Below are 17,052 nucleotides of genomic sequence, written 5' to 3' on the forward strand. Positions count from 1 at the left end.
ACTACCAACTATAAGGGCAAGGGCAGCAGATGCATGGGAATACCACCACCACCTATTCCCCTCCAAGCCACTCACCATCCTGACTTGGAAATATATCACTGTTCCTTCATTGTCACTGGGTCAAAATCCTGGAACTCTTTCCCTAACAGCACTGTGGGTGCACCTACACCACTTGAAATGCAGCAGTTCAAGACAGCAGCTCACCACCTACTTTCCTAGGGCCATTAGGGATGGGCAATTAATGCTGGCCTAGGATGCCCACATCCCATGAATTAATTTTTTTAAATGTAGAAAATGTGAATATCATTGCACTTTGTGATGGCTATTTTGAAGTGCTTTGGAATGTTCTTTTAGATATTTTATGAATAAAGTATTTTTTTTGCAAAAATATTGCACCATTAGAGGGGGATCTGGGTGCCCTTGTATATTAAATCACTAAAAGTTAGCATGCAGATACAGCAGGTAATTGAAGGCAGATGAAATGTTGGCTTTTATTGCAAGGGAGATGGAGTATAAAAGTATGGATATCTTGCTATATCTGTACAGGGCATTGGTGAGGCCATACCTGAAGTGCTGTGCACAGTTTTGGTCACCTTACTTAAGGAAGGGCATACCTGCATTGGAAGCAGTTCAGAGAAGGTTGATTCCTGAGTTGAAGACCATAAGACAGGAGCAGAAATTAGGCCATTCGGCCCATTGAGTCTGCTCCGCCATTCAATCATCGCTGATAAGTTTCTCAACCCCATTCTCCCGCCTTCTCCCCGTAACCTTTGATCCCCTTACCAATCAAGAGCCTGTCTATCTTGGTCTTAAATACACTCAATGACCTGGCCTCCACGGCCTTCTGTGGCAATGAATTCCATAGATTCACCACCCTCTGGCTAAAGAAGTTTCTCCTCATCTCTGTTCTAAAAGGTCTTCCCTTTACTCTGAGACTGTGCCCTCGGGTCCTAGTCTGTCCTACTAATGGAAACATCTTCTCCACGTCCACTCTATCCAGGCCTTTCAGTATTCTGTAAGTTTCAATCAGATCCCCCCTCATCCTTCTAAACTCTATCGAGTATAGACCCAGAGTCCTCAAACGTTCCTCATATGTTAAGCCTTTCATTCCTGGGATCATTCTCGTGAACCTCCTCTGGACCCTCTGCAGGACCAGCACATCCTTCCTGAGATACAGGGCCCAAAATTGCTCACAATATTCTAAATGTGGTCTGACCAGAGCCTTATAAAGCCTCAGCAGCACATCCCTGCTTTTATATTCTAGTCCTCTCGAAATAAATGCCAACATTGCAATTGTCTTCCTAACTACCGACTCAACCTACAAGTTAACCTTAAGAGAATCCTGGACTAGGACTCCCAAGTCTCTTTGCACTCCAGACTTCTGAATTCTCTCCCCATTTAGAAAATAGTCTATGCCTCTATTCTTCCTACCAAAGGGCATGACCTCACACTTCCCCACGTTGTATTCCATCTGCCACTTCTTTGCCCATTCTCCTAACCTGTCCAAATCCTTCTGCAGCCTCCCCGCATCCTCAATACTACCTGTCCCTCCACCTATCTTTGTATCATCTGCAAACTTAGCCAGGATGCCCTCAGTTCCTTCATCTAGATCATTAATGTATAAAGTGAAAAGTTGTGGTCCCAACACTGACCCCTGCGGAACTCCACTAGTCACCGGCCACCATCCTGAGAAGGACCCCCTTATCCCCACTCTTTGCCTCCTGCCAGACAGCCAATCTTCTATCCATGCTAATACCTTGCCTCTAACACCATGAGCTCTTATCTTACTGAGTAGCCTCCTGTGCGGCACCTTGTCAAAGGCCTTCCGGAAGTCCAAGTAGATAACATCCACTGGCTCTCCTTTGTCTAACCTACTCGTTACCTCCTCAAAGAATTCTAACAGATTTGTCAGGCATGACCTCCCCTTGATGAAACCATGCTCACTTTGCCCGATTTTACCATGCACTTCCAAGTATTCTGAAATCTCATCCTTAATAATGGACTCTAAAATCTTACCAACGACCGAGGTCAGGCTAATCGGCCTGTAATTTCCCGTCTTTTGCCTCACTCCCTTCTTAAACAGGGGGGTTACATTAGCGATTTTCCAGTCCTCTGGGACCCTCCCTGACTCCAGTGATTCCTGAAAGATCACCACTAACGCTTCCACTATCTCTTCAGCTATCTCCTTCAGAACTCTGGGGTGTAATCCATCTGGTCCAGGTGATTTATCCACCTTCAGACCTTTCAGTTTTCCTAGCACCTTCTCCTTGGTAATGGCCACCATTCTCACCTCTGCCCCCCCAATCTCTTGAACTTTTGGGATGTCACCCGGGTCTTCCACCATGAAGACTGACACAAAGTACCTATTCAGTTCCTCCGCCATTTCTTTGTTCCCCACTACTACTTCTTCAGCGTCATTTTCCAGTGGCCCAATGTCCACTTTTGCCTCTCTCTTACCCTTTATATATCTAAAAAACTCTTGCAATCTTCTTTTATATTACTGGCTAGTTTACCCTCATATTTAATCTTCTCCCTCCTTATTTCTTTTTTAGTTGTCCTCTGTTGGTCTTTGTAGGCTTCCCAATCCCCTGGTTTCCCACTGCTCTTCACCGCATTGTATGCTTTCTCATAAGGGGTTGCCTTATGAGGAAAGGCTGAGCAGCTTGGGCTTAAAAGAATGAGAGATGATCTCATTGAAACACAAAAGATTGAGTGAGCTTGACAGGGTAGATGCTGTGACTCATGGGGGAAATCGAGAACTGGGGGCACAGTTGAAAAATAGAGGGGTCTCCCATTTTAGATAGAGACAAGAAGCAATTTCTTCTGAGGATTGTTAGTCTTTGGAATTCTCTTCCCTAGAGAGCAGTGGAGGCTGGACCATTGAATATATGAAGACTAAGTTAGGCAGATTTTTAATCAACAAGGAAGTTAAGGCTCATGGGGACAGGTAGGAAAGTTGAGTTAAGGCCACAATCAAATCAGCCATTATCTTATTGAATGGTGGAGCAAGTTTAATGGTCTACTTCGGCCCCTATTTCTTATGATCTTATGCTGGGGTAGATAGCTGGGACAAGTAAATATACAATTCTTACCTTGTAGAAGCTTTGGTCATCCACACGTAAAATACTTTTTTTGTGCCCTCACATGTCAAAGGATATCAAAACATAAGAGCTACTTGATCGATACCCAGTTTATGAGCCCTTATTTATCAGGAAAGGACCAGGGAATTGGGACTGTTTACACCGAAAATTGTAGATTGAAGGTTGTATCCAATATCTTTAAAATAAGGGATAAAATTCTGTCCAAATGTACAGCTTATTTAATTTAGATTGGCAGAGGACGACTAGGATCATCAGTACAAGATTAGTTATGAAGAATTAAAAGGGTTATGAAGAATTAAAAGGGTCTTCATTAAAACATATGAAACTCTTAAGGGGCTTGGACTAGGTGGATGTTGGGGGAGAACATTTCCCCCAGCTAGGAAGTATGGAACTAGGAGTCAGTTTCAGAATAAGCAGCAAGCCATTAAGAACTGAGGTAAGGAGAAATTTCTTCATTCAAAGGGTTGTCTTTAGAATTCTCTACTCTGGAGCACTGTGAATACTCAGTTGAGTATATTCCGGGCAGAGATCAATAGAATACTAAGGGAATCAAGCGATATGGGCACAGTGCTGGAAGATGGAGTGGAGGGGAAAGATCAGCCATGATCTTATAGAATGGGGAGCAAGCTCAAGGGCTGAATGGTCTACATCTGCTCCTTTACGCTTTGTTCTTACAAGTTACGAAAGCAGAGGTGATTAGATACCAGGAAGTACTACTATCTGCAGTGCCAATTACCTTGGAAATAGGCTGCCAGCTTGTGCAGCAAGTGTGGATTTGGTGTGTTCCTTAAAAGGGAGCTTAAGTCCCAGACAGTGAAAGACAGCTTATGTTACAGAAGGTAGCTGGGTTAACTGGGACTCATGATTCCAATCACCATGCAGTTTGTTTAATTTCCTTCAAGGCTTGAAAAGAAATTTGGAAAGATGTTTTTCTAAATTGGGTGACTTTTTTCCTCCCCTAATCTTGTACTGATGGCCCTAGTCCTCATCTGCCGGTCTAGCTCAAATAAGCTGTCCAATTGGACAGAATCTTATCACTTAACGAAATTGGTTATAACACTCAATCTACATTTTTCAGTATAAAAAGTCCCAATTCCCTTGTCCTTTAATGGTGCATGTTTCATCATGTGAGAATGAGACAAGATTGATGGGCCAGTGTTTTTTTCCTGTCTTGTATGCTCATAAATCAGATATTTTAAACAAAGTGGAAAATACATATTAAGATGACAAATGTTAAAAATCACAAAGAATCCAGAAGAATTGACAAAATTGAGCAATAGCACAATAAAAACTTACATAGATTAGCCCTGAGTAGTAACGCTCTTTCAAATTGTGCAGGACAGAAGCCTCATTCAGGCAAGTCAGCTCTGCCATGTCTTCCACCTTGGAGAACTTGGGCGGGTTCATCTTCTGGATGTCATCCTTGTTGACTTTGACTTTCTTGCCATTTTCTACCAACTCAAGTACTGCCTCATCACCAATTTCCTCCTTGAGGCTGGCAGCCTCAAATCCTTGACGGTCTGAGGGCACCCACACCAGTTTTTTTGCTGCCCAGTCAGCCTGTGTCAATGGGTTATTGATGACATTTTTGTCCACATAGAGATATCGCTCTGCATCCCGTTGAGCCATTATGACTGAACTGGAGACCTGCAATTTAAAAAAAACAGGTCACTCACATGTCGAAGCTACACTTTTGGCAATGACAGCAATATGAAAAATAAGAGAAATACTCTATATACACAAAAAAAAGGAAATGATCATTTATTTTGACTGACAAATAAAATTATAAGATGGTTCTACAGGGTAGATGCTGAGATGCTGCTTCTCCTGGCTGGAGTCAAGAACTAGGGATCGTAGTCTCAGGATAAGAAGTCAGCCATTTAGGACTGAGAGGAGGAGAAACTCAGGAGAGTCATGGACCTTTGGTCTGGAGCTAAGATGATTGGCCTCCAACAACTACAACCATCTTCCTTTGCGCCAAGTACAACTCCAGCCAATGAAGTCCTCCTCAGTTCCCACTGACTGCAATTTTACTAGACTCCTTGATGCCACATTCAGTCAAGTGCTTTAATGAGGTCTAGTTAGGAGAAGGTTGAATTTTACCCCCTTGCATTCTAGTCCTCTAGATAGAAAGGCCATTATTCCATTTGCCTTTTTGATTATTTTCTGTACCTGTTCATAACATTTTAATGATCTGTGCTCCTGGACCACCATGTCTCTTTGGGCCTCTACTATATATAGCTTTTCACCATTTAGAAAATACCCCGTTCTATCCTTTTTAAGTCCAAAGCAGATGACATCGCATTTGCCTGTATTGAAATCCATTTACCAAAGTTTTGGCCACTCACTTAATTTATCAATATCATTTTGTAATTTTACTCTCCCATCTACTCTGCTTCTACCACCTATCTTTGATTTAGACACACTTAGATATGTGGTTTTCTGACCCCACATCTAAGTTGTTAATAAATACACTAAATAGTTGAGGCCTCAAAATGGGTCCTTATGGGACACCACTAGTCACATCCTGCCTATTACAGTACCTGCTCATTATCTCCTTCCACTCAACCAATTCCATAACCAGGTCAATAATCTCCTTTCAATTCAATGAGCTTCAGCGGTTTCTTAGGAGGGACTCTCAAATGCCTTGGAAGTTCGTCCAAATAATATCCATAGACATTTTGCTGTCCAATACTTTAGTCACCTCTTCAAAACATACAGATTTGGCAGGCATGACCTAACCCTTGACAAATCCATGTTGGTTCTCTCTGATCAACTGAAAATTTAAGATGTTTAGTCACCTTATCCTTAATTATGAACTCTAGCATTTTCCCCAACACACGTTAGGCTAAGGGGTTTATAATTCCCTAGTTTCCCTCTCATCTTTCTCAAATAGAGGTGTGGCACACACAATTTTCCATCTAAAGGAACAATTTATGAATAAAGAGAACTTTGGAAGTTTATATTTAGGGCATTTACATAAAAAGTGCTAAATATATGAGGGTGCATGTACCCAATCCCATTCAGAAAACAGATCTTGCAACTTCCACATTTATATCTCATTTCCAGTTTCATTTACGGTCAACTCCCCCGAGTAATAAAGCAATGTTCAGTTTGCCCACAGAACAAATTACAGAATTATGCTCATCGTACCTGTTTTCACATAACATCCGTTTAAATCCCAGGCCATGTCAACTTTTCTGGGTTGAGACATCTATACATACAATGGTGCCTCCAATAATGCAGCATTCCCTCATTACTATACTGAAGTTTTAATCAATTTTAATAACTAGGTTCTTCCCACTTGGCTCCAGACATCCCTGCAAGCTAATGCCATAGCTGGGAAAATTATCCCTCCTGGACAAGCAACAGAAAATTCACCAGGACTCTGCTGGTAGGCTCCACAATTTCATCTGGTTAAATTCCAGTTAACACAATGTATACTTTAGTAGTCTCCAAACTTGGTTTGTGGCCAAGTGCACTGAAGTGCTCTGAATTTGGTTACAAGAGTTGCATCTTGATAGAGCAAAAAGAAAGACCCTACCAGAAATTAGCATTTGCACAAACATTAACTGATTAAAGACAGCCAGGCATGGATTTGTAAAGAGAAAGTCATGTCTAACTAACATATGTAAACTTTTTTAAGGAGGTCACTAGTGTGGTAGATAAGGGAGTTTTTAAGGATGATATTTATATAGACTTTCAAAAGGCATTCAACATGCTTCTACACAAGTGACTTAGCAAATATGAAAGCATATGGAGTTGGAGTCAATGCATTAACATTGGTTTGGTAATAGGAAACAGAGAATAAGGATAATGGATAAGGATAATAATAAGGATGCATCAAATGATGGTCTTCAGGGATCTATACTAGTGTCTGAGCTTTGCATTATAATTGTCAATGACTTTGATGAAGGGACAGAGCGCCATAAAGGGGAGGCGATGGCTTAGAGGTATTGTCGCTGGGCTAGTAATCCAGAGACCCAGGGTAATGCTCTGGGGAAATCAGGTTCGAATTCCACCATGGCAGATGGACAATAAAAACCTGGAATTAAAAGTCTAACAATGACCATAGAACCATTGTCAATTGTTGTTAAAAAAAATCCCATCTGGTTCACTAATGCCCTTTAGGGGCGAAAATCTGTCGTCCTTCCCTGGTCTGGCCTGGTCTACATGTGAATCTTACATGCCACTCTAGCAAGCCACTCAGTTGTAACAAACTGCTATAAAGTCACAAAAAATGAAACCATACGGACCACCGGAAGCGACAACAGCAATCTCAACCCTGTCAACCCTGCAAAAGTCCTCCTAACTATCAGGGGGCTAGCGCCAAACTTGAGAGAGCTGTCTCACTGTCTCAATGACTAGTCAAGCAACAGTCTGACATAATCATCCTCACGGAATCATACCTTACAGATAATGTCCCAGACACCACCATCACCATCCCTGGACAGGCAGGACAACTCACCAGCAAGACAGGCCCAGCAGAGGTGGTAGCACAGTGGTATACAGTCAGGAGGGAGTTGCCCTGGGAGTCCTCAACATCGACTCCGGACCCCATGAAGTCTCATGGCGTCAGGTCAAACATAGGCAAGGAAACCTCCTGCTGATTACCATGTACCGTCCTCCCTCAGCTGATGAATCAGTGCTCCTCCATGTTGAACACCACTTGGAGGAAGCACTGAGGGTGGCAAGGGCGCAGAATGTGCTGTGGGTGGGAGACTTCAATGTCCATCACCAAGAGTAGCTTGATAGCACCACTACTGACCAAGCCCTAAATGACATAGCTGCTAGACTGGGGCTGTGACAGATGGTGAAGGAACCAACAAGAGGGAAAAACATACTTGACCTCATTCTCACCAATCTGCCTGCCGCAGATGCATTTGTCCGTAACAATATCAGTAGGAGTGACCACCACACAGTCACTGCGGCGCCAAAGTCGTGCCTTAACATTTAGGGTACCCTCCATTGTGTTGTGTGGCACTACCACCGTGCTAAATGGGATATATTTCTCACAGATCTAGCAACTCAAGACTGGGCATGCATGAGGCACTGTGGGCCATCTGCAGCAGCAGAATTATAATCGAACACAATCTGTAACCTCATGGTCCGGTATATTCCCCAAGCTATCATTGCCATCAAGCAAGGGATCAACCCTGGTTCAATGATGAGTGCAGGAGGTTCATGCCAGGAGCAGCACCAACCATACCTAAAAATGAGGTGTCAACCTGGTGAACCTATAACATGAATACTTGCGTGCCAAACAGCATAAGCAGCAAGGGATAGACAGGGCTACACATTTCCACAACCAACAGATCAGATCTAAGCTCTGCAGTCCTGCCACATCTAGTAGTGAATGGTGGAGGACAATTAATTAATTCACTGCAGGAGGCGGCTCCGCAAATATCCCCATCCTCAATGATGGAGATGCCCAGCACATCACTGCAAAAGTAAGCCTGAAGAATTTGCTAAAATCTTAAGTCAAAAGTGCCGAGCGGATGATCAATCTCGGTCTCCTTCGGAGGTCCCCTGCATCATAGGTGCCAGTCTTCAGCCAATTCGATTCACTCCACGTGATATCAAGAAACAGCTGAAGGCACTGGATACTGCAAAGGCTATGGACCCCAAAAGTATTCTGGCAACAGTACTGAAGACCTGTGCTCCAGAACTTGCCAAGCCAAGCTGTTCCAGTACAGCTAAACACTGGCATCTACCTGGCTATGTGGAAAATTGCCCAGGTATGTCCTGTACACAAAAAGCAGGACAAATCCAACCCAGCCAATTACCATCAGTCTACTCTCCATCAGTAAAATGATGGAAGAGGCCATCAACAGTGCTATCAAGCAGCATCTGCTTAGCAATAAACTGCTCACTAACGCCCAGTTTGGGTTCCGCCACTCAGCTCCTAACCTCATTACAGCCTTGGTTCAAACATGGACAAAAAGAGCTGAACTCCTGAGGTGAGGTGAGACTGACTGCCCTTGATATTAAGGCTGCATTTGACAAAGTGTGGCATCAAGGGGCCCTAGCAAAACTGGAGTCAATGGAAATCAGGGGGAAAAAACTCTCCACTGGTTGGAGTCATACCTAGTACAAAGGAAGATGGTTACGGTTGTTGGAGGTCGGTCTTCTCAGCTCCAGGACACCACCACAGGAGTTCCTCAGGGTAGTGTCCAACCATCTTCAGCTGCTTCATCAATGACCTTCCTTCCATTAAGGTCAGAAGTGGGGATGTTCGCTGATGATTGCACGATGTTCAGCACCATTTGTGACACCTCAGATACTGAAGGAGTCCATGTCCAAATGCAGCAAGGCCTGGACAATATCCAGGCTTGGGCTGACAAGTGGCAAGTAACATTCGCACCACACAAGTGTCAGGCAATGACTATCTCCAACAAGAGAAAGTCCAACCATCTTCCCTTGATGTTCTATGGTATTACCATCACTGAATCCCTCACTATCAACAACCTGGGGTTTATCATTGATCAGAAACTGAACTGGACTAGCCATATAAATACAGTGGCTACAAGAGCAGATCAGAGGCTAGGATTCGTGCGACGAGTAACCCACCTCCTGACTCCCCAAAGCCTGTCCACCATCTATAAGGCACAAGTCAGGAGTGTGATGGAATACTCCCCACCTGCCTGGATGAGTGCAGCTCCCACAACACTCAAGGAGCTGGACACTGTCCAGGACAAAGCAGCCCACTTGATTGGCACCACATCCACAAACATTCACTCTCTCCACCACCAACACAGTAGTAGCAGTGTGTACCACCTACAACATGCACTGCAGGAATTCACCATTATTAGACAGCACCCTCCAAACTCACGACCGCTACCATCTAGAAGGATAAGGACAGCAGATAGATGGGAACACCACCACCTGGAAGTTCCCCTCAAAGTCACTCGCCATCCTGACTTGGAAATGTATCGCCATTCCTTCATTGTCACTGGGTCAAAATCCTGGAGCTCCCTTCCTACAGAACTGTGGGTGTACCTACACCATATGGACTGCAGCGGTTCAAGACGGCAGCTCACCACCACCTTCTCAAGGGCAACTAGGGATGGGCAATAAATGCTGGCCCAGCCATAAGAGTCAACTATACTGGGGTCACATGTGGGCCAGGAAGAGTAAGAATGGCAGATTTCCTTCCCTGAAGGGTATTAGTGAACCAGGTGGTTATTTACGACAATCAATGATAGTTTCATGGTCACCATTACCAAGGCTAGCTTTCAGATTTAATTAATTGAATTTAAATTCCACTAGCCGCCATGGCAGATTTGAAAACATGACCCCAAATCATTAGTCTGGGCCTCTGGATTATTAGACAAGTGACATTACCACTACGCCACCATCTCCCCAAAAGGACATTAATAGATTAATTGAATGGGCAAAACTGTTAGGTGAAGTTCAACATGGGAAAGCGAGAAGCCATCCAGTTTCGAACCAAGGTAAGTAAATCGGAGTATTTTCTGAATGGTGAGAAGTTAGAAGCTGCGGAGCGAAGAGGTTTAGGGGTCCATGTACAGAAATCACTAAAATACCTAGAAGATAGATATGTTATATAAATAACAAAACAATGGAATTTTAGCCTTTATCTCAAGTGGGTTGGAATACATAGGGGTGGAAGTTATGATAAAACTGTGTAAAGCTCTGGCTAGACCACAATTCAGTTCTGGGCACTGGATCCGAGGAAGGATATATTGAAAGGGTGCAGCACAGATTTACCAGAATGATGCCTGTCGCTAAAAAAGGTTAAATCACGATGACAGTTTGCATAGACTAGGCTTGTATTCCGTGTAGTTTATAAAAAATAAGGTGGGATCTACATGAGATTTTTCAGATGATTGCAAGATTTGATAAGGAAGAGAAAAAAGGCAGAAAATGATAGACCAAATGAGATTGTTGGTGGTGGGCAAATTATTGGAAAAAGTTTGAGGGAAAGTATTGTCACTTAGAAAGGCTTATATTAATCAAGCGCCATCAGCATGGATTTGTGAAGGGAAGGTTTTGAGGAGGTAGCAAGTAGGATCGATGAGGGTAGCACATTTCATGTAGTCTTTATGGATTTTAGCAAGGCTTTGGACATGTTCCTACATGGCACACTAGTCATAAAAGTGAAAGTCCAGAGGATCCAAAGAAAAGTGACAAGTTGGATCTAAAATTGGGTCAAACGGTAATAGCCAACAGCTGCTTTTGTGGCTGGACAGCTGTTTACATTGGGGTTCTGCAGGGCTTATTCTAGGTCCCTTACTTTGTGTGGTATACATCAATAAGCTAGACTTAAGTGCAGGAGCCATGATCAGGAACTTTGGAGATGATACAAAAATTGGCTGTGTGATTGATCGTGAGGAGAAGAGCTATAGACTGCAGGAAGATGTCTATAGACTGGCAAGGTGCTTAGAAAAGTGGTAAATGGAATTCAATCTGGAAAAGGGCATGATAACACATTTGCAGAAGGGAAAAGGCAAGGAAATACACAAATAGTAGAATGTTGAGAAGTTTGAAGGAATCTTGGAGTGCATGCCACAAATCCCTGAAGGTAGCAGGACAGGTATTGAGGTGGTTAATGAATATAACAGCTAGGAGTTTTTGCTGGAACCGCATACAACACCAGCTAGGCCACAGCTAAGAGTATTGTGTACATTCTGGTCACCAAATTAAATGAAGGATGTGATCACATTAGAGGGCACAGAGGAGATTTACGAAGATGTTACCAGAAATGGAGAATTTTAGCTACGAGGAATGACTGGATAGATAGGGTTGTGTTCTTTACTTTGGAACAGAGGTTGAGGGAAGATTTTAATTGGTGTACAAAATGGAGGAACACAGCTTGTGAATAAGGACCTATTTACCTTAATCTAGGGGTCAATAAGCAGGGGACATAGATTTAAAGTAATTGGGAGAAGGACTGGGGGAAGTCGAGGAGAATTTTTTCACCCAGGAGTAGGGAGGAGGTCTGGAACTCACTGCTTGAAAAAGACAGAGGCAGAAGGTCTTGTCACATTTATGGATATGCACTTGAATTGCTATAACCTAGAAGGCTACGGAACAAGAGTTGGAAAATGGCATTAGGCTGGATAGCTCTTCCTCAGCCTGCACAAACATGATGGGCTGAACGGCTTCCTTTTGTGCTGTAATTTTTTTTTAATGATTCTAAACTATTTCCTTTAGCAGGAGAGTCCAAAGCAAAGGGCAATAAAATTAGAGCAAGGCCTTTCAAGTATGATATCAGTGGCAATGGCAATCTGGAACAAAGGGAACAAAGGGCACAAAGGGTAGTGGCAATCTGGAACACTCCCTCTACTAGGTCAATTGAAAATTCAAGAAGAGATTTTTGTTAGGCTTGAGTATTATGGGACATGGAACAAAGGAAGGTAAAGTGGAGTTGTGGTACAGGACAACCATAAACTGACTGACTGATTCAAGTCTGGGTTACATGCTCAAATCCCTGCTCAAACACACCGCCTAACAGAAGCTAGAGCGGAGTCAAACTGATTGTAAAAATCAAGTGCACAATCCTCAAACAGAAACTCCTTATTCATTCCTTTCAATATTCTGGAGATTCAAACTCTAATGGGTTGCCATGACCTTGGCAGACCAAAAAGAAATCAATGTTATCAGCCAACAAACATTTTAAATTCAGATTTTTTTCAAATCTCGCATGATATACTAGAAAGTTTTAAGTACTACATACATAAATGTGATCTTGGTTAATGTCCGCTCAGCAACAGTCTTGTAACAAAATCTTTCAAATTCAAAAAACATCAATATCCTGATCTAACATCCTGAAAATATTAAACTAGGTGTAAATATTAAGATTAGATTTAAGTTGCAACATGATTTGATTTGCCTGAATTATTAATGAGCTTGCAAGTATAACCAGAGCAGCCAAAAGTACAATTTTACCTGGCTGGGAATAGTGAGCAATAACACAAAACAACAGGAATTTAGGTTATTGGATTTGGGTTACTCTCTGTAGATTTAACCCCACAGATGAGAAGATAAAAATGTATTTCTATATGTATTAAGCTTACTGTGAACCGATCACAAAATTACACACATCTAGTCTAATAACTAGGTTTTGCTCAAATGCATATTTCAGCTAGGAATACATTTGAAACGAACATTCAGTCGTTTCAAATGGTTTTTAACTACTCTATTAATTTGTTAGGCCATTCTGTATTTCAGCGTGTTACACTGTCTTGTGCTAAAGGGTTATCTAGTTCCTTTAGGAAATTTGGCTTGACATACCCGAGGAATCTTTCCATGTACCCTCTCTACCTTAGTACAATGAAAAGGATGGCGGATCTCAAGATATAAATTTCAGCGCACTTCAGCATTTCCATATACTAAAAGACTAGCTTCCAATTTTCAGTCCTCTCATTTCTGCTACACTAAATATTTAACATCCATGAAGGGTCTCTGCAAACATGTAATGCACAGAGTTTCCCTGGTCAAAACAACAGCTGTATTTAGGCATTGTAATCAGTGATGCCTATCTGCAACCAATATTGCAAATACTTGGATTACAATACAGATACAGCATGATTCTGATAAATGGCAGGAAAATCCTCTTGTAGACCAAATACTGGTAGCAGCACCAGAATAATAACTGCAATCTTGAACATTAAACTTAAGCATATGCCTCCAGTCCAATTGCTTTAACCATGAAGCATTAAGTTTGTTAGCTTAAGTGAAATATAACTATTCCATAGATTGATGAACCTTCAATTACAGTACGGAAAAGATCTTCGACATCCAGGTTGTTACATAAAAAGTCTGATTTCACAATGGTCTTTTTTTGCTATAAATACCATCTCAATTTATCTGACAAGACCTACAAATTATTCGCTTTATCCGCTTGGATCCTCAAAAATTAGCCAATGGATTGTGAACGGATCTCCAGAAGCAAGTGCTTTTAACCCAAGCAACAAATATTAAAAGTTAACACACAAAAAGGAGAATTTCCCCTTTCATTTTTGAAATGTTTTTCAACCCTCCTTCTCCCAAAATCTTGACCCCTTTGCTGGAGTAATGGTTTCAAAATTGCAGGCAAACAGACAGGCATAAGCATACAAACACACACACCAGGAATTATACCTGAGAACTGCAGCCAATTTTCTTAGTTCTAGCCTAGGAATGATTAGGCAGATTGTTCTACTTCTATCACCACTGCAGCTGCCACCACTGCAGTAGAGTCAAATCAACATAAATTAGGATAAAAATCTAGAAACTGCCTGGACTGCATCAATTCAGCCACTCACTACCTTAGTGACACAGTTGGAGCAAGAATAATTAAAGTCACCCAACCTCAATGAATCTGTTTTGCTGGCTCTCAAACTGTTTAAAAAGAGCAGATTTCAAATGTAAGGCGCTGCATTTCTGGTAGAGTGAAGGATGGAAGCGTCAATTTCAATTCACATGGGTCAATAATGAAATCAATGACAATGATCAAAATAAGAAAGCAAGACAAAAAAAAATCCTCTTCCCAAATGGCTGAAAGGCAGCATGATGGCAAGAGGCAATGTCTTGCCAGTGTGGATGTCACATTAGGCCTGCCATATTGCAATTTTACATAATAACATAACACAAGAAATAGGAGGAGACGACCGTTCGGCCACTCGAGCCTGCTCCACCATTCAATAAGATCACAAGAAGATTACACAGCAAAATGTTGCTAAAATTTTCTAGTTCTCAAATATCTTCAAAGAAGCTGCATAAAAAGTAGATCCTGTGGTGAATTGAACTGCTAAATGGAAAAATAAATCTGGAGATTCTTAATTGAAATTAGAGCTCCTCAATCTATAAGCTGTAATTACAACTGACATCTGTATTCATTAAACATTATTTCCATGAGTACAGGTCAGCAAGAAATTTCCAAAGTTTTGTTGCGGCTTAGGAAAAAAATTAAAGCATTTGCAGTCTAACAAAGTAGCAATTAATATAACTCATTAACACACATATTCAACTGTGTATTGTTAGCAGGGGTCTATAAATTAAATTCCATCTTCACTTGAATTACACAAAAGCACTGCCACTCAGAGACCATGAAATAAATCATGAGGGGGAAGTAGGACTGTCCATGCATCTGTCCATGATAGTATCAGTAGGAGTGACCACTGTATAGTCGTTGTGGAGACGAAGACCTGCCTTCACAGTGAGGATACCCACCATCGTGTTGTGTAGCACTGCCACCATGCTAAATGGAATAGATTTCAAACAGGTCTAGCAACTCAAGACTGAGCAACCAGGAGGTGCTGTGGGCCATCAGCAGCAGCAGAATTGTAATTGAACCCAATCTGTAACCTCATGGCCTAACATATCCCCCACTCTACCAATACCATCAAGCCAGGGGATTAACCCTGGTTCATTAAAGAGTACAGGAGGGCATGCCAGGAGCAGCACCAGACATACCTAAAAATGGAGGTGTCAACCTGGTGAAGCTATAACACAGGACTACTTGCATGCCACAACAACATAAGCAGCAAGTGATAGTTGTGCGATCACTTAGCTCTGTCTAACAGATCAGATCTAAGCTATGCAGTCCTACCACATCCAGTCGTGAATGGTGGAGGACAATTAAACAACTCACTGGAGGAGGAGGCTTCACAAATATCCCCATCCTCAAATGATGGGGGAGCCCAGCACACCACTGCAAAAGATATCTTGAGCCAGAAGTGCCAAGCAGATGATCCATCTCGGCCACCTCCGGAGGTCCCCAGCATCACAGATGCCAGTCTTCAGCCAATTTGATTCACTCCATGTGATATCAAGAAATGGCTGAAGGCACTGGATACTGCAAAGGTTATAGGCCCTGACAATATTCAGGTAATAGTACTGAAGACTTGTACTCCAGAATTTGCTATGGCCTTAGCCAAGCTAATCCAGTACAGCCTCAACACTGGCATCTACCCACCTATGTGGAAAATTGCCCTGATATGTCCTGTACACAAAAAGCAGGACAAATCCAACCCAACCAATTACTGCCCCATCTACTCTCCATCATAAGTAATGGAAGGGGTCATCAACAGTGCTATCAAGCGGCACTTGCTTAGCAATAACCTGCTCACTGACACCCAGTTTGGGTTCTGCCAGAGCCTCTCAGTTCCTGACCTATTATATCCTTGGTTCAAGCATGGACAAAAAAGCTAGCCTCAAGGCTGCATTTGACAGAGTGTGGCATCAAGGAGCCCTAGCAAAACTGGAGTCAATGGGAATCGGGGGAAAACTCTCCACTAGTTGGAGTCATACCTAGCACAAAGGAAGATGGCTGTGACTGTTGGAGGGCAGGAGACACTGTGGGCCATCAGCAGCAGCAGAATTGTAATTGAACACAATCTGTAACCTCATGGCCCGGCATATCCCCCATTCTACCAATACCATCAAGCCAGGGGATTAACCATGGTTCAATGAAGAGTACAGGAGGGCATGCCAGGAGCAGCACCAACTCCAGGACATCACTGCAGAAGTTCCTCAGGGTAGTGTCCTCGGCCCAACCATCTTCAGCTGCTTCATCAGTGATCTTCCTTCCATCAGAAGGTCAGAAGTGGGGATGTTCACTGATGAGTGCACAATGTTCAGCACCATTTGCAACTCCTCAGATACTGAAGCAGTCCATGTCCCAATACAGTAAGGCCCGGACAATATCCAGGCTTGGGCTAATAAGTGCCAAGTAACATTCACGCCACACAAGTGCCGGGCAATGACCATCTCCAACAAGAGAGAATCTAACCATTGCCCTTGATGTTCAATGGCATTACCATCACTGAATCCCCCGTTATCAACATCCTGTGGGGGGGTTACCATTGACCAGAAATTGAACTGGGCTAGCCATATAAATACTGTGGCCACAAGAACAGGTCAGGGACTAGGAATCCTGCAACGAGTAACTCACTTCCTGACTTTCCAAAGCCTGTCCAACGTCTGCAAGGCACAAATCAGGAGT

The 17,052-nt window shown here is 42.7% G+C and overlaps 2 protein-coding genes across 3 annotated transcripts in view; one reads left to right on the top strand and one right to left on the bottom strand.

The window, feature by feature from the left end:
* Nucleotides 1-17,052, bottom strand: part of LOC144669596 (myosin-9-like) — a 183,936-nt gene that overhangs the window by 152,993 nt on the left and 13,891 nt on the right. For both annotated transcript variants that reach the window (XM_078532119.1, XM_078532118.1), the window contains exon 2: nucleotides 4,398-4,748. In XM_078532119.1, coding sequence (XP_078388245.1) covers nucleotides 4,398-4,730 — 333 coding nt within the window. In that variant the 5' untranslated portion in view covers nucleotides 4,731-4,748. The remainder of the gene's footprint in view (nucleotides 1-4,397; nucleotides 4,749-17,052) is intronic.
* Nucleotides 1-17,052, top strand: part of LOC144669599 (alpha-N-acetylgalactosaminidase-like) — a 376,191-nt gene that overhangs the window by 10,468 nt on the left and 348,671 nt on the right. The gene's annotated exons all lie outside the window — the stretch shown is intronic.

This window comes from Cetorhinus maximus, chromosome 29, assembly GCF_964194155.1.
Source record: "Cetorhinus maximus chromosome 29, sCetMax3.hap1.1, whole genome shotgun sequence".
Lineage (NCBI taxonomy): Eukaryota > Metazoa > Chordata > Chondrichthyes > Lamniformes > Cetorhinidae > Cetorhinus > Cetorhinus maximus.